Raw genomic sequence first — 23,800 nt, forward strand, 5'->3', positions numbered from 1 at the left:
TTTATAATACAAAATGCTTTTTCTCATTTAGATTTTCATTTTGCAAATGTAGGATGCAGCATGGAGGTCATACTGTTTACACATATCTTGGAATAAAACTCAACAAAAAGGTGTATTTTCCACTTGAAAAGTAGTGTAATTGTTACATTGAGATGAAAAATAATTATATCACATCAAAAACAATAATTTTAGTCATTTCAACATTTATAACTCAGTCGAAGGTATCTTAAGACTGGAGTGGGCTGGAGTGGACAGCATCACTTTGAGACAACTTCTGTTCTCATTGAACTGGTGCATTATCATAACTCAGTGGGGTTCTGTGTTAATGATATAGTTGAAAGGTTTCAGTGCACTTTGTGTAAGTTTAGCTGAGGATGGATGGTGCAGAGAGAAAGAGAGACAGAGTTAGAGGAGGGAGAGGCTTAGGTAGCATGAGGTGCAGGCCTTTTTCCAAGAAAGCATGCTAATAAGGTCTTCTTAATCTGCAGTGACAGTTTGATGCGCATGCGTTATACAAAGATTCCTCTTGGCTACGAAGACCCACAGCATGCACCTGACTTTTTTTTCCAGCGCACACAAGGGGTCCAATCTAAAAATGAGTTGAGAATAAAACATAACAAGAAGGAAAATGGGATCTTTTCATCTCTGTGAATGCAACCTGGTTCAGCTTTAATCTGGAGAAAGAGCGGGATATACACTGACGCCTGATAGATTAAGGCCCGAACGCTTCTCTCTCTGTTCTACTCTGCAACAGAAGGGCCCGGCTAGCAAATCCCAGGCTTTAAAGCAGAGGAGGTTCAGGCAGCTTATGATGTAATCATGGCCCTGTCTGTCACGGCAGGGTGGGTGGGGGTGCTGTAGGAGAGTGTGGTTATTGGGTTTTGTGGCAACTCTTATCGCTGAGGGACAAAATGCAGACAAATGTGGCGTCCTTCAGAAAGGGAAGGTGCTGTTATTAGGTTGCCAATATCACAATATCCACAAGGTCTAACATAAAGCTTCCTGTATGTGTGTCTCTTCTGCTATAATGTTGTTGAGTTATTGTTTGGGTCAAGGGTTCATGTTAGCGAAGACATTTAGCATTATGCTAGCTTCAGTCACCCAACATATTTAACTGTGCAACATCAAACTGATTGCAGCTGTTCATATTTTAATGTTTATCTGTGATTATCCTAAGTATTTTACTTTTAATAGGTTTAATAGCTTATTCGTACATACCGTATATATACAGCTGACTACAGTGATTGGTAAGAGTTGTGAGACTTAACAATTAACATGCATTATATTAAACCAAAACAATTACCTAAAAGATGCTAAAAGGCTTTGTAGAGCTTCCATTATCGCATGTAGTCTTTGATTCAATGTTAATATCAAAACAATGAACTAATGTTGCTTTAACTTTCTATATGTCCTTTAATGGTTACACCTTTGGTTGAACAGTGTACTAATAATCATGAGAGAAACAGAATGAATGGTGAACAGCAGCCTTTTATTGGACTTTTTTAAATAGTGGTGAAAGTTGAACCAAATGTTACAGCTGCATCCAACTACGTAGATTCTTGGCAAGCAATTTTGTTGTTGTAAGTTTTAAGGAAATACTTTTTTTGATGTTTGCATCACAAATACTGCAGCTCATGTCCAAGTTTGACTAACTTTCTGTGATGCAGGCCACCGAGTCTTAATTGACATACAAAGGGTTCATGTTAAAAAAATAACATACCAAGGGGTGCTTCTATCCATGCAGTGTAAATAAATGGATTTGGTAGACAAAATGGCTGCTTTGGGAAGTCATCTTAGCAGTCCATCAGTAAAAAACACCTTGATGTATATCCTGAGTCTTCACAAATCTTGGCATGTGCGTGGACTACGGTAAAACAGCACAGGGAAAAGCACACAAGACGACGGTATTCCAAAGTAATATTTCATCGTCTAATGTGAGAGATGTCTGGGAGTGTCTCCTGCTCCAATGCTGCTCTGTATACTAACAGGTTTTTAGGTAAGTTGAGGTGGTCAGAGTAAAATTTAGAATGGTCATGAATATGGAAAACAGAGGAGTGATTTCTGACTATGGCACTGAATTGTAAATACATCCTAAAAACAAAACGGTACAGTAGCACATAGACGACAATGAAAATCCAGAACAGTGATAGTTACACACTGTGTGACGCAGTGGTGGCTTTCCTCCCGAGCTTTTTGGTTCATCTTTGTTTTAAGTAAAGGTTAATTGTAAAGAAATAAATACTAAATACTCAACATCACAGAGCTAAAAAAAAAAACATGAAGCTAAATGGGAGAAAAATTACACCAACAAAAGCAATCTTTTTACATAGTAAACACAATGAATCGATAACTCACTTTTACTTCCCCTGCAGATGTACATTTAAAAATATATTTGACATTGTACACAGCGTGATGTCTTGGAAAACAGTAGGATAGACAAATCTCCAAGGTGGCCATTCAGTGCCTTCTACTCTTTCCAGGGTTTTAATTGTCACTGTTCCAGGGTCACAACCTCCACCGCCTGGCCGTCCAGCGTGACAGTGTTATCTATGCGTGTGGCAACAGGTGCCATGGCAACCTGGACGGGCCGGTTGCCCTGGGCGAGGCTGGTCACTACAGTCTGGTACATGCTGACCGGGATCTGGACCAGACCTGAGAAGAAGATGCAGAGATATTTTGGATTTAGACACAAAGCACCATTAACCCGATTGTGTTAAGGTGGAACACCAAAACAGGATCAAAATTACTGTTTTGGTATCCATCTATTTTATTTGTTTTACCCAAGTAGCTGTAATCAGTACTGAGATAATTACTCGGATTATCTATTAGTTAGACGGGAAACCAAATGGCAATAAATCTAATAACTGATTATTAGCTATTAGGTCATTTACCAGGCGGCATCTGGAGGTGTGAGCATTTAAAATGTGAAGCTTTTCTTTCTTGTCATGTAATTTTAAATAGAATATTTGTAAGTTTTGAACTGTTTGTCAGATAAAACAAGCAAATTGAAGATATTGCCTGAGTGAATAGATAAATAATCAACTGATTATTCAATAATGAAAACTATAATTAGTTACAGCCTTAGCTGTGATATTGGAATGTTATCATTTTCCTAATATTCAGGTGTTGGTATCACTTTATATATTGACAGTATTCTGTAGACAAAGTTAGTTTTTATTTATTTTTTATTTAGTTAGTTATTAATAATCAACAACTTTTGACAATCCATTAATCAGTTAATTCATTTATTAGTGAAAAATCTGCTGGGCGGAGATTCTGTGTGGGGTTTGGATGAAACAAGCAATACAAAGATATAACTTTGGGCTTGAACACATTTCTCTTCTGACATTTTATAGACTGAAAAAAGTAATCAACATCTTAATTGCTATTAGTTGCAGTCCGAACGAACGAACCAATACTTCTCGTTCAGCCTCTGGCCAAAAGGAGTTTGTTTGACACGGTGCTCGGGAGGCAGTCAGGTCCAGGTAGTTGTCTGTGACAGGAGGCAGCCATGTTACAGAGACGGCATTTCTGAACAATGGTCCGATTGAACGTTCTCAGCTCGCTTCCCCCCATGCCCAGCTGTGTGTTTGAGTGTATATGTGTATGTGTCTCTGCCTGTAGGGATTAACTGCTGCAGTCACGTGGGCCTCTGCCCCACCCTGCAAGCTGTCACGGTGTCACACACAGGCAAGAAGGTCAGTGTAGGGGATGGCAGTGGCTCATGCCCACTCCCATTACTGTAAGATAAGACACTAGACATTAAATGCACTAAATAGACACTCCCCATGAATGCTTTCAAATACATAACTGGGAGGATAGAGGGTGGCATTCAAATCTATTCATCTTTCATGTCTACTAAAATAAACTCCAGCCTCTTTTGTCAGGTTAGCTTGTAATTGTTGGTCATCTAATGTGAGCCCTCGTAAGCCCACTCGCCAGTGATTTGTGACAGGGTTAAGTTTTGCTGATGCAGGTAATTGTGCTGGCAGTGATTATGGTGGAGGGCTTAGGGAATGGGGCATTGGCCTGGCACGGTGACATACGGACACAGCGCAGTTACTGAGTGAAGTGCCTCATTCGGCCACTCAAACAGAGTCACTTAGACGTCAAGGGCCGTGTCTGGTGTGGTCGTGTGTATGTATTATTGTGTGTGTGTGTGTCTGCATGCCTGTGTCAGTGAAGGGTCGCTACACAAGCCAATCAGGGTGTCTGGGCCAGTGCACTTCAAACGATGCCCTCCACTCCTGTGTAGCACTACAGTGATTAGCTAAGGTCAATAGTCGGGAGAAGGACTGGCTTTGGCAGCTCCATTAAGTGAGCTATTGAAGCCAAATGAGTCCTTATGGTTTAGGAAGCAAGATGTCACACAACAAAGGCTACAGATGTTAGATTTGAATAACTTCAATTGACATTAGTGTACAAATGTGCAGATATATGCTAGCACACTGTACATACTGTTTTAGTGAGTGTTTTATGACGAAGATGATGAAATTCAATTTCACTTGCGTTAACCTGATGTATTAACCTAATACCAATACAATTCCTGCCATCTTAACACCCTATTTGGTTTCTTTTATTGTTTCTATCTATAAAACATTGCTGCATCAAAGCTCTCCCTCGAGAAAAATAGAAGAAATGGCGAATATGAAAATGATTGAAACTCGACACGTGTGTGTGTGTGTAACTAAACTTTTTGTCTGTGTAGAACTTCCTGTTATCTGCTAGAGATGGACTTTGATGTTTATATTTGTTAGCATTATGAATTGTAGTATCATTGCACTGTTTACGAATTACTATGATTCAAAGCATCTACGTTCTAAAAGAAATGATCAATATGAAAGGATAATATTAAATAAATAAAAAATACGACTCCTTATGCTATGTATTTCTTTAGTTCCACTTATATATATCTGTATTCATGTGCAATAGACCACTTACATTTATAGTCTGCATTTGCCAATCATCATCAGATTTGCAGCCTGTCCCCTGATGTTAACTACTGACAAGGAGTAGCTTTACGTTCCACCCTGAGGATATTGACTGAACATATGCTTAAAATGGTTGTTAATGGTACCCAACAAGGATGCGAGTATGTCATTACAAACTCATCCAGTCCCAGCAGACACCCACTGCCATAGCAGTGCATGCAGCATGCATGTAGGGAGGCTGACGATAGGGTCATGAAGCTAACATATCGTTAAGAGAAGGGAGTATTGCTACAAGACACACACATACACACGCAAACACACCATCTGTCACATCAGCACAGAGTAGATTAGAGTGTAGGAGCTCAGAGGTCTCACCACAGTGCTACTGAAGGAAAGCTTACACTTAGTAAGACTAATTAGAAATGCCATTGGCTGGGGAACACACACAAGTGCCAATTAGTCAAGATGTGATGCCAAAAATGTCTAAATAATTAAAAAAAAAAGGTTCAGTTTTTATATTTTATTTTATAACATCTCAAACACAATATTTGCATCTTCTTTTTGAGAGATCACTGAAGTCAGGGTGAAATAAATATACAAAGTTTGCAGCTGTCAGCATTTTGTGGCTTCCACTCAGACCACTGATTTGAATATGTTGAAGTTGAAATGTGGTTTAATCCAGGAAGAGGTTCAACGGCTGTCACACTTACTGTATATAACAACCACACATGCATTCATACTCATCAGAGGCAGAGGCTGCCCTAAAAGGTGCCAACTGCTCATCGGAAATGAACTAATCCTATTACACACCATCACAGATCGAAAGCTTGACTACTTGGGGTTCAGTATCTTGCTCAAGGACACTTTGACATGCGGACTGAAGGAGCTGGGGATCGAACAGCCAACCCTCTGATTCGTAAAATGATCCGCTCTACTCCCTGAACCACAGCTGCATTTATATTTCTTTATTTTGAAAATCATACAATACAATGAGACACATTTTATAGGTGCATAATTTACACTTAACAGTTAACAGACATAAAACACGGACAAATTGCACCCAGGTGCAAAACTTTATGGGGTGACTGCACTGTAATATCATTAGCGCAATGTCCTTTATGAATCGGATCTTGAGATGGGGCAGATGGAGGTTGCAAGTGATGTGCAATTTATGATATGACTGTTTGTAAACTCACTGCACAGTGTAATTTGACACACAATATCAAACTAAATTGTCCTCTGGTGCCATAGACAAATTCCGTCATTTGAAGTGTATTTTTCATTTTGTCCCAGTCATGTTGATTATACACATTGATAAATATATATACCTGTGGCATCTTGAACCCCTGCAAGTGCCCCAACAGCAGCTGCTGTCTCTGCCAGGACAATCTGCCCTCCGCCTTGTAGAGTGGCTTCTGCCAATGTGGCCACCGCATGGGCTGCTGCCTCACTGCAAAACACACAAACACACACATCAGATATAGTGAACAATTTGTAAAGGAAAGGGGGAAATATACCTTTTCTGTGCTTACAATTTAAAATAAAAACACACACACAAAACACCCTCATATATATGAGGGTGTACACACACACACACACACACACACACACACACACACACACACACACACACACACAGTCTGCTCACAAAGACGAGGGTTATTAGAGAGATGTGGGGTGAAGAGGTAGGAGTGTATGAGCTGTAAGAGGCTTTTCTAGTCTGGACTTATGGAGAATCTGTCACATCTCCCTAAAGGCCAGGTGCTACGGGTCTAACAAAGCAGTTTTATTAACCAGATCTGTCCAGTGGAATTACCACGAGCCTATTACCACACCAGCTTCGTTATGAACTAATGGAACTGTTCACAGCTTGGACTTATAATCACATCTGAGATAGAACTACAGACGGACAGATAAGGAGGAGGAGGAGGAGCTGAGAGAGTACAGACAGAGACAGTAAGCAGTGATGATGCATTCGCACTGCGGTTCTATGTGGATGACACCCAACTGCATATTGTTCTGTAGGAAGATGTCAGCAGAGTCTGACAACATTGATATTAAAACACTTTCTATCAAGTTTTCAGTGACAGTGAGTTTTTGTATTTTGATACATTTTTCATCAATTGCAAAGACAAAGAATGAAGTTTTTCTGTTAAGAGGTAAACATTTTGTGCAATCAATGAAGATTAAATGGCCAAATCTTGGCAATGAGAGGGATTTACTAATAGTGTTTTGCAGTTGACCACGGCTGATATGATATGGTGTAATTTTTGGTCACAATGTCAACACAGCAGAAAAGACAGCAAGAGAAAGAGGCTCTATTCTCCCTCTGGAGCTGGAAAACAGAGACAAAATGTTCCAGAGCCTGTGGAGCAGAGAGCCCAGAGTAGCTTAGCACAGGTAAACAGGGGAGAGGAGGGGAGAGGAAGGAGGACTCAGGTGGGTGCAGGTAACAAGCCCCAATGGGACATACCCATACAGATCTGAAATTATTGCCTTGACACTACTGCTGGGAAAAAACAGAAATGTCAGCATCTCAGCAAGTCTGACTGATGAATTTGCAGACCTTGAAGACCTTTTAGATTATAAGAAAGAAAGACGAGAAGAATCAAAGGTGTAGATCAAGAAGTGGCTATGGCTAGCTACAAGTCTATAGGTTTTAGCTGCAACCAATGACTACTAACAAATCTTTTTAATGAGCACACTTTCAACTTCCAACTTGCTTGTATTCCTGCTCTGTAATCAGATCCTGCAGACACTTGGTCCTCCATGGGACATGGTTTAAGACCCTGTTGTAGATCCCATCTGAATACAATCATGTGTGGCTGATTTGCCTCCAGAAAAACATTAAAAAGCAACATGCCCTGTACATGTTTTACTACTGAGTGGCTGCAGTTAAGACATTTGTCACTGTTGATGGTATTATGATTGAAAACAGGACTGTTTCCTGAATCTGCAGTCACCGTTTAAATAAGGGTCAGCATACTGTTTCCTTAACTCTCACAATCTATTAATACAGCTTCAATTACAAGTTCTAAATGCCATTTTATGTGTGATTTTATTTCAAACCTTTTCTGACTTAATTGCACTAATTAGCAGTCAATCCCTTAACATCTGCGTGTTTTTGCAATAAACAGAATTATACAGAGCTGTTAGCACATGGAAATATGTGTCTAACAACCAATTTAATGGTTGTGCACCTTTGCACGCTGCCTCTATAAAAGCTACAGGCTAATTAATTAGGGGCTGAACTAGGAAGAGAGGCAGTTGACTCTCCAGGGGACCCCAGCGACCCGCTCTGACAGCTGTCTCATTCTCATCCAATTGTTAGAGCTGCCGAGTAATTACAGAGTTTTCTTAGGGTCTGCAGTGTTTGCTGGCTCCACCATTAGTAAGTGAAGACCATAGAGGATTGTGTCAGTGAAAGTTAAATACCAAATCCCCATTTGTTTTTTTAAATAGAGGGGGCAATTCTACAGTGACTGCTTTATGCTGCCATTTCTGCTTTTTTGTTGCAAACAATCCAACCTCCATTTCCCTCTTTGTCAGGTGTGAGGAGGAAACTTGTGAGCAGGAAACTTGTGAGCTGAGGATATGAGCCATACACACACTTGAAATCTATAAGTGATCTACTTCAGTTCTCAATAAAATTCATGACATAAATCCACCTAAAATAGATTTAGAATAAAATAGATTCTCCAAATGAGAATGCTGCTGAAAGATAACAGCAATTGTAGATCTGAATATGAACATTTACAATCTCTTATACACAAGGCCCCAATGTAAGTATGCCTTTTTAGTCTTTTTACTCTATAGATAAGCATTTCTTTCTCATGTTGCCTTCATGCCCCACAAAGTCAAAGCCAAATAACATAAAGGTGTTATTTACTTGTGACTTTAAAAGACTTGTTCCTCCATGACCTTGCCAAATAACTTATTTCACCTCAGCCATCCTCACCTGTTTAGAGCCATTGTGACGGTGGCTCCGGGCTGCATCTCCTGACTGGCAGCGACGGCGGCTTCAGCCAGGGATGCTACCGCCTGCGTAGCCTCTGAGGCCTGAGTGGTTTGGATCGTCATCTCGCCACCTTGGAGAGTGGCCCAGTTCTGCTCCACCTGAAGAGGAACAATACAACTTTATACAGAAGGCAAGCGAGGATCAGCAGTATAGAAATAAATAATTGGGTGAAGATTGCTGTTAATGGATGGCTGGTCTTCTGGCTTTTGATTTTGTGGTGCTGAATGGACAGCTCCCACTAAGTGCACTTCATTGAAATTTGCTGCATATTCTTTTTTTCTATGACTCAGCCATTAGTGGCACTTTTCCTCAACTCCTCATCAGACTTGTTATATATATCAATTTATGTGTTTTGGCAATTAAAGGAGTGGTTCATTTAGAGTTTATTGCAGTAGTCTAGAAGCCAGAAATGTGTATATACTTATAGAGAATAATAATAAAGTGATTTAGAAATATATGTTTATTCATGTGGGGATTACCTCTCCATCAGTCACAGTGGAGTAGTTGACCTGTGCCACCGTAACACCGGGCAGCTCTGATGCATCTGCCAGGGTGGCAACTGTGTGTCCCGTACCAACCTGAGAGAAAAGGTTGCAGTCACAAAAAAACAAAAAAGTAAATGGGCAGGGTATTAAACCTTAGGATTACTGTGTGAGATTTTAATTTGAATCCCAAAGACCATCATGATCAAAGCAGCAAGTGAAATGCACCTGGATGAGCGAGACTGTTCCGTCAGGGTTGTTGATGGTCTGTACCACAGTTTGTGAGGGCACAAGGTGAGCGATACTCTGCGCAGTGGTCAGGTGGTGCTGAGTGGGTGCTGTCGTGGTTATCTGTTGGTCTTCAAAAGCATACAGCAGATCCTCACGGCCGTGCTGCTTGTAGCAGTTCTTAACGATGGTTCGCAACGCCTGCGTCCAAGACACCTTAGGAAACAGAAATACAAGTTAATATGGCAGATAATACGTTTGTTTGTTAAACAATTGAGGCTTAATAAGGACAAATGTTATTGGGAGGAAGGGGCAAGGCAAAACAGTATTTTCCTGCAGAGATCGATAAAGTATGACATCATTACACCAGTATTTCTCTCACCCTCTGTTTCTGCTCTTCTGTGCGGACGTCACTGCGGACGTTGGCCCAAGGGATATCCTCAGGCCACCACGCTGGCTTGCAGCTCTCCTTTCCCCAGCCAGGCTTCCCTCTGCCTGTCGAGTACTTCAACATTTCTGGGATGAACGCTCGCAACTGGGCCTGAAGCAAAAGGGACAGATGCATGGAGTAAGGAAATGATACACACACCAAAACTCTAAAGTGGAAAGCTGCAGTGACTCCCTCACACACACGTAAGCACACACGCCCTTGAGCAGGCAGCAGGAGGCGCGTATTGATCGGGTACCTGCTACCGGGTGCTGAGGTGGTCATGGCCTGCAAATAGAAACTGGCTTTCTAAAAGGAGAACAATGCGATCATGTTTATTAACAGACCAATCTATGGCTGTGGCTCCAGACACTATGGGAACATCAGGGGTGATCAGACACAGTCCAGCAGTCAACCTGTCCTAGGAAAGGCTCCAGTATACTCAGTGTAGGTATTAACAAGGACAGGCTGGTCAATATTGTTAAAAATGAAAATCAATGTCAAACAAAAACATAGAGACTCAAGTTATTACTGTGGATTGATTGTATCAATGAGTGCTTGTCTATTATATTTGAGTGTCCCATTCACAAACAATGGAGTAAAGCTTCTTTAGTGCAGGTCCTTAGAACTAAAATTGTGTGTAATTGTGGGCTTATTACTTTGTCCTAGAGTTAAGAGACCAGCACTTAAATAGGATGTCCATTATTTATATTGCAGAGGTAGGGCTTATTATTTTCACTAATTGTTAAAAAGGAAATTAATTGGTAGCACCTGACCTGAACATTTTTCATTAATGTGTTTCATAAGGATTCATAAGGAATTGTGACCAAAGTATGTACTAGGGACATTTTACAGTTCAAAAGTAAAACTGTTGCAGTTTCATGTTACAAATATGCCAATACGATAAATCTGCAGTAGGCTAAAACTGATCATTGTACTGGACCATCTGACTTATTTGTACCATCAGTGTGTATTTTCAATATTAAAAACTGGTGAAAAGAAAAAAATACTACAACAATGAAGAATATAGTTTGTAGTGATGTTGAACAATATTAAGTCTATGATGTCTTATTTATTCTCCTGTACAGCACTTTGGTCAACTTTGGTTGTTTTTAAAGTGCTTAACAAATAAAGTTGGATTGGACTGGATTACTGAAATAAATGGGACAAACTAGTTTAAGCTAGGTGTACCTAATACATTAACAACTGAATGTAGGTTTAATGAAGCCAGATAACCCAAAGAGAGCTTTAATACACCTAATATATTCTAAGTGTCTCCAGAAGTTTGCATTGTGCCCCAAAGCAGGAAAGGGAATAAGAGAAAGGTCTTAATCTAACCTCATTTCCTTGCTATTGATTATCAACCAACATACATGCTTCACGTGCAGCAGTGAGCTGCATGCATATCCACTCACCGCCACATCAACACTTCCAGAGCGAGCATACACTCACACTCACTGACAGGCTTGGGTGGGGTTTAGTGCCAATGTCCTCAGTGTCCTGGTAATATGCAAGCATCACCGGGGGGATTATATTGCACAATGAGGCACTGCAGCGTCTGCCTGCCTTGACATCACAGGCTAAATTTGGTTCCAGGAGAAATAAATCCCTCCCTCCTCCCCCCCTTAGACCCCCATTTCTAACTGACAACCAGAAACCACCTATACATGGTTCCTCAGTGCAGCACACAAAGAAATATGACAAAATGAACTTTGATAGAAAATGGATGGTCAATACAAGACCAGCTCTGGAAAAACAAACACCCAGGGGCTGCAGTAAAGGCGCTTCACTTCCGCCAACACTTACTGACAGAACAATTTGGATTAGCCCCAGAAAAAAAGGACTTAGTAGCAAAAAGATGCTTGCATTTCCACCTGTGGCTGGTCCATGTGTGGATGTATGTGGATGCATGTGCCCTAGGCCAGATGGCCTAATTACAGTGGCTAGTGAGTTAAGTGGCATGTTGTCCTTGCACCCACCACCCCACCCCCCCAATCCTAATCCTCCAAGCAATGGTCCAATCAGCATTTAGGAAGGCGGCTATGTTGCCGGGTCCCTGGCCCTAACAAGGCTCGGGGGTAATTATGGGCTCAGGCTAGACCCGGGATCACCTGCTACAGATGCTCCACATATCAGACTGACCAGGGCACTTGCCTGTGTCACTAAACCTTACTTGGGACTTCTTCAGCAGCACAAAACCTACTGAGAAGAGTAAGGCATACTAACCAAGCACTAAATCTGATTCATCTCCCTTTCACGCAGCGTTCTCATTATCAAACTTGCCCTTTCTAAGGTTGATCGACCTTTCCCAGAGGGACCTGACAACATCCTGTTTCAAACAATTGGCACACACATACCTCTAAAAACACCAACCCCCACACCTTCCCACCTGGCTTGGGCCAAGCTGAGTGAGGCAACAGGTTACTCGTGATAGTCTCATCCTACAACCTCCAGAAAAACAAGCACCAACTAACACCTGCCCTCCGAGGACACATCTGGCTTTGGGATTGGCTACCGTGCTCCCAGGGTTGAGGGCCGTCTCTGAGGGCCACTGTCATGCTGGCTACTCATGACGATGATCCAGAGAATGCGTCAGCAGCACTGGGAAGGCAGAGTAAACAAGCTGGGTTCCCTCGGGTGAAAAGAGGACTCAGGCTGCCAGTGGTGCTAATGTTGCAGTGAAAGGCCTACCAAGAGCTCTGCACAGCCTCTTGCTGATACCATAGCCTGTCTCGTAAAGGGAGGAGGCTTGGCTTGTCTTCAGATGCAGACACTACCTATGCATCATGCATTACTGTATTAGTGAATTACAATGCTGAAGTCACTTTTGATCATTAAAATGAATTTATGTATTTTAGAAATAATTACGTGTTAGTATGCATGACTCAAACTCATCAAGTGACACTGACGGGCATGTCAAAGAAGATAAAATTGATTGCTTGACCTTGATACATACAGCTAGCTAAGCTCTTGCTACAAAACAAGACACAAAAAAAAACCAGTCTGTGATTCAGATTTGTTGCCAACTGGTGCCCTCTGCTGGGACTGTGTTTGTGTCTCAGACAAACTGGGTTATTTTACTTGGAAGGTTTGGACCACAACAGATAAGTGGAGAGAGCTTCAATTCTAACCTGGGTCATCTTGTCCACAGAGACAGGGATGCCATCAATGGTGAGAGGGGGCAGCTCTGAGGCCAGATCTCCCCCAGCAGGGGCATGTTCAGCCAGAGCGTTCTCCAGATCCTCCAACATCATGCCCTTATACTTCCTGACCTGGAGGATAGGAAGACAGTTGTGGCACAGTGTTTCGGTTTAGTGCTGGAACTAAATCAGATGCTACAAGAGATTAATGGTTAACTGGAAGACCAAGCAAGATTACCAAACATTTGCTGATAAACATCTTCACATATGCAAAGAGTTTCTTGCCTTTCTTTGTTTGATAGCATTATAAATTGACTGTATCCTTTCTTTTACACTGTCAGAATTTTAAGCTCTCAATTTGGACTTGTGATGGACTATTTTTGACATACAAAGTAAATGACTACTAACAAAGAGGTTTGAACCTTATTCTATAATCTTTTGTGAGAGAGGAATGTACATGTACAACGTACATCTTTGTAAAATATGCAGTAGCATGTTGCAGTAATTAAGAGGTTGGAGAGTTTCATTGTGCAGCAGATAAATGTGTTCAACTTGCTGACTGTAAAACTCACCACATTCTCAAGGGGAGCAGCACCAAACACCTTGAACACAGGGTTGGGTTTGGAGGGAGAGATACACAGCACTATAGCCTGTTGGCCCACTCTGGTGGTGTACTCATCCAGGGTGGCTCGCAGTTTCCTGTAAACACACAATAGTCTTTACCTCCTGGTTCAGAATAAAAGCCATAAAGTACAAAACCAACTCTGTCTGAGAGTGAACAATCACCTCAGATGCTGAAAGTGACATTTCAGTCACTGTAACTGTTGAGGGAAAATATATATGGGGAAAGTTGGCCTGTTGGTGTTTAGAGCTCACCTGAGCAGACGAGTCTGCTGCCTTTTGCGGATGGACGGGTTGGATTCAAAGATATGAGGCCTCTTTCTTTTCTTACCAGTTGCCACGGCAGCAGCAGCAGCCATTCCTACTGGCCCTGAGAGAGAGAGAGAGAGAGAGAGAGAGAGAGAGAGAGAGAGAGAAAAGAGTGTGTCTGTTAGTAAAAGTAGAGGATAGTAATCAGAACAAACAACATTCAGTAGATTGATTCTAAATGCTGTTGATTTCCTCCCTGGTTTGATTGATCTTGAATGTATGGCTTATAGAGTATGGGTGTTATTATTAAATTTATTTTTCTATTTTTTAAAAGTGAATAAGGATGAAACTGGTTTAAAATGGAGTAGAATTGCTGGCTCACTAGCACCAACTTAAAAGGGAAAAGACAAAGAGTGTCTTGAGAGGAGGCAATACAGTAGAGTGGCACTGCCTCCACAAAACAGTCCATTGGCATCTCCTGCTGTTCAGTTAAAAGCATTACACTGAATTAAGGCCACAATGGATGTTTTACTGGATAAGCAGAACTCAGAGATGCAAGATAGAAAAAAACATCTGCTAAAAACACAGAAACAGAAGGTCTTATTTGTTTTAATCAGATGATGTTCTTTGTGCCAGACATTCTGAGACAGGGGATGCAGCTTCAACTCAACTCAGTGCAAATGAGAAATAATATCAACACAGACTAAATCTCAGCCAGAACCTCACAGAATATTAAGGTACGGCCAGACATTGGTCGGAAAACCTACTTAAGCATTATTGGATGCTCCTTATCAAATAAGATTTCTCTTTACTGGGTAGAGTCTAGACATACCTGCAGCAGCCAGGTGGGCGGTGACCTCATCAGTACCAGCCGAGTTAAGGATGTCCGTGTCATCGTAAGGATCATCATCCGGTGAGGATGTTGAGTCTTCCTCCGCGCTCATCATGGATGCTTCAGTAAAGGTGGCCACGTGTACCTATACACAGTAATCATCCAAGTTGAATGGGTCTAAACTTCTAAACAAAATATCACAGTACTCATATCTGACTGAGGTGTTCTGTTCTAGTCCAATAACCTAACTAGCAGGTAAAACAATGTGACTTGAGCTAAGAAAGATCATTCCTGGTTTCCACTGTTTAAATACTTAGTCACTATTGCCTCTAAGTGCACCTGCTGGACCTGTTGGCTGACGGCACTGGCCTCGATGGTGGTCATGTGTTCTGTCTGGTGAACGACGTGTTCGTCCATTATTGGCCACCTGGTCAAGACAGCTGGATCCGTGGTACAATGACTGAAGAGAGAAAGAGGAAAAGAAGCGATGCAGCATAAGATAATGATAGTGGAGCCGTTTCATCCCTGTATGGTTGCCTGAGTAAATTTCATCTAATTACAATAGCACAGAACTTGTATTGGAGTTATTCCTGCTGTATTGACTACTGATATACAGCTTAGCAGAAGCATATTATTGTACATACACAATGTAATGTATCAGGTACTACCAATATGACAGCATCAAACAAATACAAATATTTTCACAGTAAATAAAATTATGTATATCAATAGTGTAAAGATGTGGTTGTTATCTTTGTATTTCTTGTCTGAGTCTTTGAGTACATCGATTGCATCACCACTGCTCTGCCTCTAGAGGGCTTCATACTGTATCAATAAGAGTTTCATTTGGGACATCACTGTAATCAAAGCATGAAAATATTTTATTTCCCCATTTATTATGTGTTACATCATAGGTCTTACAAGAGATTTACAAGATGCATTCAACACATTTATAGATAAATTGGCACTATTTAGATACATAGCTTCATACGCAACTGATTAAAAAGGAGATTCCTGATAGTAAAACAGTAAGTAAGCAGGTCTATCTGCAGTCAATTTGGAGGCAGTAAGTGTGTGTGTGTATATCCACTGGTGAATTGCATGTGTGTGTGAATGCTGTGGTATTATAGTCTGACAGAGGGGTGGGAATCACTCACACATACAATAAGCTTCAACTAAACACACACATAATATGCTTTTGTTCACTTAGAAATCCATAAATCAATCAATATATTGTTGTGACTGATGTAGAAAAGTTTAATGAGGATAACCTGCTCACTTGATTCATGGTGACATGTTATCAGCTTGTATATGGAATATATAGAATTGAACAAATATTTCTAATAGACACATGGTTTTCACTTTGAAAGAGAGGATTCAGAGACTTGGACAGGAACTGTATGCACCAATACAAAATTACAAAGTCAAAATGTTGTCATTAAGTGCAGTCAGACAGGTTTATTTGCATCCAATATCCCCTCTACATGTACTGTAGCTGCTGATAGGATCAATGGGATGATAACAGAATCGGTGCACGACTCAACAATAACATTGATGTTTCATCGTAGCCATGTCTTGCAATAAGGATAATCTCCACAGCACCTTGTAAGTAGGTAAAACTACTGTTATTAAAAAGGCAACGTTATTGCTCAAGTGTTGCAGTGGTGTAATGTTAGCCGATTTGCCGGCTCGGTTGACAAACGACTGCCAAACCGAGCTAAGCTAGCAATGTCCTACATTTGGCTAATAAGCTAGCTAGCTAACAATTTGGCAGTGTAGCTTCGTCCATCTGAATGGACACTGACTGAGAGCGAGAACAGCAGTAGTTTGGTTGATGTTCGGAAACTAAAAAAAATAAATTCATTCAGTGCAGTACAATGGGAGGTAAACCGTAGTAACTCAGCAGCTAGCATTAAACCCGCGCAATATGAAACAAAACACAGAGCTACAACAGGCCCAGCGGCCTGCGTCTCGTCCACAGCTATTCTACACTCTCCGAGCTTGTTGTCGATTCGCGACTAGCAAATGAATCCTTCCATAAAGCCACATATGCGCCATAACGCAGCTCCAGTCAACATCTAAACAATCTGCATCTTTCACCCCGACGCTGCCGGGTTCGATGATGCGGCTGCGCCGGGGCTGAAATAAATGGAGATTGCGCGGTAGGGCACTAACCTCAGAGCGGCTGCGCTACTTCGGGCCTGCGCCGTACAGCGGGGATGGAGCCGAGAATGGAGGACAGAGGGGAGCCAGCAGCAGACACAGCGCGCAGACCGCACACAATACTGAGCGGCACTGGTGGTGCCTTCAGGTGCCGCTCCTATCTCTCAGAGTCACCGTTCATATATTCAGACGTTTTGAAGCGCTGTCGGGCGTGAAAGCACGTCTGTCGGTGGTTGTTGCTTATTCCTTCTGTTTTATAAAAAAGGGAATATATTGTGCTGGTGGATATGCTAATATCATGCCATAATTGCAAGAAAATATGCAACAAAAATTTAGTTATAGTTGTCAGTAGTTGCAAATCGCAAGGGACTGTGTAATGAAACTCTAGTATATAAAATATTTACAGTTTTTTTTTTAAAGTAAGAAATAGAAAAGCAACACTGAAAATACGAACCATAGGTGTGGGGCAAGGCACGTTTTTTTTTTGTTTAGTACTACATTTCATGCCCAAGGACGACTTTAAAGTGTTTCACATAATGCATTAAAAACATTAAAAAAGGAAATACGGTACTTAAGGCCAAAACAAATTACACTAATAACCTGAACACCTGAATGTTTTCACTGGCGACAGCTCGTATTTAGGAAACTCTGGTATCGTAAATTTCCTTTTCTAGTGACAGCGATTGTGCCTTTTTATTGAATCAGGAACTCCCATTTACGCACCATTAGTAATGGGTAATAATTCCGATAGTTCATGAACGCAACATTAGACCTGGCAAGCCACGCCCCCTCGTACTACGTACTGAACTCAACGGCTGCCGACGGGTGACTGACTGTTGTTGCGGTAACCTGAAGTTGTCTAACTTACCTGCTGGGCGACAAACATGAAGCAAAACAAACAAACAAACAAAAATTGTAGAGTTTAACGTTAGTTATGTGGTGTTAAAATGTCTTAATTAGGGAACTCGTCACGTTTCCAACTTACTCCAATCAGCAACACCTGTGTCAGTCAGGATACACTGGGATACTTTCTCCATGAACCAGCTGGCTGATTCCCTAAAGAGGTTAGTCGAGTACTGTAAGAGAAATAATATATAGACTGTAAGTTTTTCACAGTTTATTTTAATGGGACCTAGCTGGCTTGTACAGAAGTATCTTATATTGTTTAAGAAGCCAATAAGTATACCGAGCTAAGGCTAATACAGTTTTATACAGCAGTCCTGCAATAAACCATACCTCTTATTGAAACTGTTTTAGGGAGGTTTGGATTCAACTTTGTGATATTTGTGGGGCCTGCAGTCCTTGGCGCTTCATACAGAGCAGTGTTTCTGTTATTTAGCCTGCCCACATTGATAAATGGGGTGGAAAAAATAAGAACCACCCTCCAAAATGATCATGAAGTTTGAATCAACACGTCTCTAAAACAAAAACAATTGGACATTGTATGAAGGTTGGCTTTATTGCAGGACTGGATTATATTTTATTAGTTTTAACTAGGTGTATCTAATAAACTGGCAATTGCATATGATAGTAGACTTGCAGAAACTAACATGAAAGTTGACCAGGCCTTCGGTTTCTTTAAGTTTTACTACATGTAAAAGGATGTAAAAGAAATTCTGAAATTCTTTCAGTTAACTGCTACTGCTATACTGTATAATAGCATTTAAGTCCTACCTCATTAAAAATCCCAGAATCTATGAATATGAATAAGTTTTGCTGCTGGACACAACATGTCTCCTACTTCACTGTCCATTTAAATCATTCTCAGTCCAAATCCTGCGCATATATTATTCTGCTCAGTTAAGTTCAAACATTAAACTGTAGGAACAAGAAGAAAACCCTAATTTTGAGTGGAGGGGGACCTGTGGCAATGTGACCCTGTTTCAGTATTCATGAAGAACCAAATTAGCCCTGATATGGGACATTTTGGTCTGTAGTGGTGGCGGCACAATATGTTTAAAGTTTGCTCGACTGACCTAATGCTATAAACCTCACCTATACTCCAAACAGGTACAGGGAACATGAAGTGTGGTGGACAAATTGGTGGTGCTACAAGGTGACAAATTCCATGGAAAAGCTGACTGAAAGGATTAGAAAGGTACGTTTTGGATGATTTAAACTTCATGAGAAGTTTTAATGCACCCATGACACATCACAGACCAGCAGCCACAACTTGAAACACACCTCAAGGGGGCAGCGTTGTATTACAAATCACACGTGGACCTCAGCCCCTCAAGTTTGCTGTAACAGGAGATGGCAGTGAGGCATCATTGATGCGGCTCTCTGCAGGTGCCTTGGCGTGAATTCAAGATGATGGATGTTTTACATTAGTGTGTGGTGACAGCAGCTTATGTTTGTGTCTCACTAAATGTCAGCAAGTATCATATTCAAAAATCTGGCAGGAGAGCCGCAAAGTGTGACTCCACATTTTACAGCTTCCATACTGTGTAACTGACCTTCGTACTACACTGTCTTCTTGTAATGCCTTAGCTGTCTCTGCTTTCAACATCTGCAGACAGGATGCCTTATTATCAGTACAATGGCTCTTAATGCTGCGTGACGGATAAACGATGGTCAGAAACAGATGGGTATACTTTATAGTGTTGCTTACCCTGTTGATAGTTAAAGATAAATTTGTTGAGTTTTCTTTGCAAAAATTCAGCTTTTGGCTTTATTATTGGTTCTGCCTTCCATAATCTTCTAAATCTGGTGACCATTTAGGATTAAATGTGTTAGTAACTAACTTGCATTCTGGTCTATAGATCCGCTTAGTGGAGTCGAAGCCACTTGGAAAGTACAGATTTTGCATTTGTTTAATTTATTTCTCAAGGGCACCGCAGTGGAAAACCGTTTCTTTTAGGTAGGTGATGTTGTGACGTAGATGGAGTGAAAAGCTGGAGAGTGTTAATGAACCAAGGTCTTATTATTTGGTCCTATTCTGCTTTCTGCTCCGTGGGCTGTGGTTGGGTATAGATAAGGCTTACAGCCTGGGGGTCTGGAATCAATAATGGATGTAATTGGTGAGGTGGAAGTGAGGATAATTGAAGGTAATTGTGTGGACAGTCACAAGGCTTGGAGAGAGGTCAAGACAATGTGGTGGGGATGGGATAGGAAATCATTCTCTAGTCTTGCTATCCGTTCTGTATACTACATCTCCATGGTACCTACCTGTCTGTCTTGTTGAGTTGTTACTCTTTAAAGCTGCAACAAGACAATATTTTAGGTAAAAATGCAATATTTATCAACCTTATATGACAAAATACAGCTCCAGCAAAGTATTCATCTTCCCTTAGACCACACTCATTTATTGTATTTGCTCAAATGAAGGTCTGGTGTTGTATGGTTACTTACCCAGGTAATACGTGTAAATTTAACAGAGAAATCAGCGGTGATGGAAATCACAAATTAAGCTAAATCTTTTGCCTTTCCTGTCTCATAAAGGAGCATGGATAGGCTGGGCTGGTAAAGATGAGCATGTTGTGTTGTGTACTGTTTACAGATGTCTCGTTACATGATTTGCTATCATTTGGAGCTGCAGGTGTTGCCTTGTGCTCCAATAATTTAAAAACTGGTCTGTAGTTTGTAATTCCGTCTGTATTATTCTCCTGGGTTCCCATACAACTCCTTTAATATTTTAATCACCTTCAGTCACTTTAAAAAAACGTTTCTGCTTGCTAGAAAATTCTGTAGCAGCTCCGTTTATGCATGCTGTATGATAATGTTATTGTACTGCTGGCCACCAAGGAGTTGCATTGTAGCAGTTGTTGGATACCTGCCTTGCTTAAGGGCACCTCAACAGTGGTACATATGGCCACTAGGATGCAACAGCTTAAAAGTGTAGATGTACTTGGAGTATACTTACAAACAGTAACAGGTGAAATATTCAGTATGATCAGCAGGGGGCACTGCAGTACCATGCATTGAACCAAAACTAGACTGCTGTAGAAACTTTATTGCTGCTCTGCAGAGTCATGCCCACTGAATGATATGACACATTCATTCATATTTCACTCCGAGAACATTCAGAGATCACTTCCATCGAGTAGCTTGGAGCAAAATTAATCGAAGATCTATGATATTTTATCTTTGTGTGGATTATATCGAATTTAGGGGCGTATTTTGCAGTTGAGTTTACTTTCAGTTGCAGAAAGTAAATGTATTTTGTGTTCGCAATAAATAAATGAAAGGATGTATCTAGTGTAACCTTGAAAGTACAAAATACATTGTGGTATTGTACACTATAAGTGAGTAACAACATTGCAGCAATAGCACAGCTTTCTTTGATTTTACAGTGCGGATTATGGATTTTAATTCCTGTTTAATAAGGAAGTAAAATTTTAACAAATGTTAATACAGCCTGAGCGATTTTGGCTTTTTAGGACTGTCACCAAAGTTTGAAAAAATATTGACCCTCCAATTATTAGTGATGAAAACTAGAGGCAAAATATTTTACAGGTAAACAATACATTTTGTATTTTTAAGCACTCTGCACCACCATCTGCTTACCTGTGATATGTTACTTTACCAACTTATTTTCTGCAGTGTTGCATAAACAAAAGTCTGATGCACAAACTATGTTGTCATTAAACTGTCTCTTAATTAGCCTTAATATTTTCTCTTTGGCTTAGTCTGTACAATTTCTTTTTATTATTATATAGTAAAAGTCACAGATAGTCAATCGCCATATAGCCTAAAAAGAACATTTACATGTTTCCAAGAACACAAGGTGAATGGGAACAGTGGTTGGATTGGGAAACGCGTGAGCAGTTTTGGGGAATCAGTGTAAATGCATTGATACAACATCAATCATCCGCTTTGATGTCGCAGCCAAAGGTTTCCAGGTGATCACACAGCTTCACAGCTCTCTTGTCACTGGCAGGCTCAGAAGTAGCCGCTCCAGCATTTGTCCTTGTAGATCCCACTCCCTGAAGGATTTGGTGAAGGATGTTGTCGGTGATGAATGCTTTCTGCAATTTAACTGGATATTAGATTGGAAGTTCTCCTGTTATTTCTCAGCTGGCAGGGAATGTCAATAGATGGAGAACTTCTTGAGTATCTCACATACATGGAAACCAGTGAGGCACTTAGTATGGATTCTATATTTTGGCTGTTGTTTTTTTGTGTTTAACTGCTGCAAGACACATGTTTCAGTATCATTTCAACCATCCGCTCTCCCACTTGCCTTCACTCTCCCCCTATCTTTCCTTGTAATATATTGTCTGTCCTTTTGCTATCAGTGGTATCTTAGTAAATGCAAAATGTATACGGTGGTTCAAAACAGAGTAAATGCAAGAGTTTGAAAGTTAGTGAGTACAGTACTGTATGAGTTGGGAAGAGAGGAGGAGGAGGAGGAGGATGAGGAGGAGGAGGAGGAGGAGTGTTTTCATTACAGATCATCAAGTCAAGGCTTTCCCTTTATTTTCCAAGCACAGCCTGTTGTCAATAGAAACAGGAGTGTAGAGATGATGATTATAAAGGTCAAGAAAAACAGAATGAAGGGGAAACGAGCAGAAATTGTAAAGGAAAGACTGAGTGAAGCAACTGTCAGTGAGTTGTCTATTGTGGGGTCAAGTGTTTGTCTCTTTCCTCCTTCACGATGTGTTCCCGTGGCTAATTGGAAATGAAGTGTAGGTAATGAACCTGTTTATAGACTCATTACTACAATATTCAGCATTAGCGCAGGTTATTGTGGACATCCAGGACAAGAGCTGTTGAAAGTAGAATAGAATAAAGGACAACAGAGATTCACGGAAGGTAAAATATCATTGTCATGAATCTGCATACTTTGATATAAAAAGATTTATCGCAGGTGTTCTTTAATATCTCTTCACACATGCTGATTGTTGTGACCAAGATAATTGGGCCCCTGTCGGCTTGTGTTGTGCCACGAATGCTAGTTTTAACACCTGCCCAAGAGGGGAGTATAGCCTCGTAAAGCCAGGCTACTGTACATCTTGCAAGCTCAGTTATTTACTGCAAGATTGAACACTGTGAGCAAAGCAGAAATTGTGAGCTAGTGTTGCTAGGCTAAGGGTGGCAAGACTCCTTGTAAAAGCAACTGCTAACTCTCAAGAAAGGTGACATTTCAACTGCAAGGACTGACGAAGAGAGAAAATACAACCAAGTGGGAGTTTATCGTCACTGTGCTGAGCTTAGTGTATGCTTGCAGAGAGTGACATGGTCAGATTGCCATTATGATGATTATTATTGTTATTCCAGCACCTGTGGTGGTTGGACCCTGACTACCCAGAGACCTGTACTTGTATAGCGCCTTTCTAGTCTTCCGACCACTCAAAGCGCTTTTACACTACGTGTCACATTCACAGTGCATCGAACAGAAACTAACATCATACACATTCACACACCGAGTATCTTGGCTTCAAGGATACTTCGACATGTGGCACCAGGGGCTGGGGATCAAACCCACAACCTTCCGATTTAGGAACGACCCGCTCTGCCTCTGAGCCACAGCCGCCATAGGAATAGGAACCACTTGCTTACAACTGACACAAATTTTCAGTTTTGTGTTTTTTTTATCACATCTTTATCCATATTTTAGGTACTTATTACCTTTTACTTTACATGTGTTGTCTCGCATCACATCTTCATAATCACAAGATCACAAAAGTCTCCTAAGCTTCAGCAATATGTTTCCAACCCAACCAGTTAATTTTTCATTTGATGCAGGAGTCTGGTAAGCCTAGTTGAA

At 40.9% G+C, this 23,800-nt stretch overlaps 1 protein-coding gene and 1 long non-coding RNA gene across 4 annotated transcripts in view; one reads left to right on the forward strand and one right to left on the reverse strand.

The window, feature by feature from the left end:
- Positions 1 to 1,468: 1,468 nt before the first annotated feature.
- On the reverse strand, positions 1,469 to 17,238 carry nrf1 (nuclear respiratory factor 1). 3 transcript variants are annotated; one of them, XM_051391991.1, is made up of 12 exons: positions 17,104 to 17,238; positions 15,277 to 15,388; positions 14,929 to 15,073; positions 14,103 to 14,217; positions 13,799 to 13,925; positions 13,218 to 13,358; positions 10,042 to 10,200; positions 9,660 to 9,875; positions 9,429 to 9,527; positions 8,890 to 9,047; positions 6,260 to 6,381; positions 1,469 to 2,652 (listed from the first exon to the last, which is right to left on the reverse strand). In XM_051391991.1, the coding sequence occupies exons 2-12, from the start codon at positions 15,343 to 15,345 to the stop codon at positions 2,492 to 2,494; spliced, it is 1,512 nt and encodes a 503-aa protein (XP_051247951.1). In that variant the 5' UTR covers positions 15,346 to 15,388; positions 17,104 to 17,238; the 3' UTR covers positions 1,469 to 2,491. The 3 variants fall into 3 exon arrangements, with proteins under 3 accessions (XP_051247951.1, XP_051247950.1, XP_051247949.1); XM_051391990.1 differs by having other exon boundaries at positions 15,268 to 15,388; XM_051391989.1 differs by having other exon boundaries at positions 15,256 to 15,388.
- Positions 17,239 to 17,808: 570 nt separating this feature from the next.
- The window catches only part of LOC127358703 (uncharacterized), a 73,489-nt gene continuing 67,497 nt past the window's right edge, over positions 17,809 to 23,800 (forward strand). The window contains exons 1-2 of the long non-coding RNA XR_007882503.1: positions 17,809 to 18,155; positions 19,102 to 19,189. This is a non-coding gene — a long non-coding RNA (uncharacterized LOC127358703). The remainder of the gene's footprint in view (positions 18,156 to 19,101; positions 19,190 to 23,800) is intronic.

The sequence above is a fragment of the Dicentrarchus labrax genome, unplaced genomic scaffold (genome assembly GCF_905237075.1).
Source record: "Dicentrarchus labrax unplaced genomic scaffold, dlabrax2021, whole genome shotgun sequence".
NCBI lineage: Eukaryota > Metazoa > Chordata > Actinopteri > Moronidae > Dicentrarchus > Dicentrarchus labrax.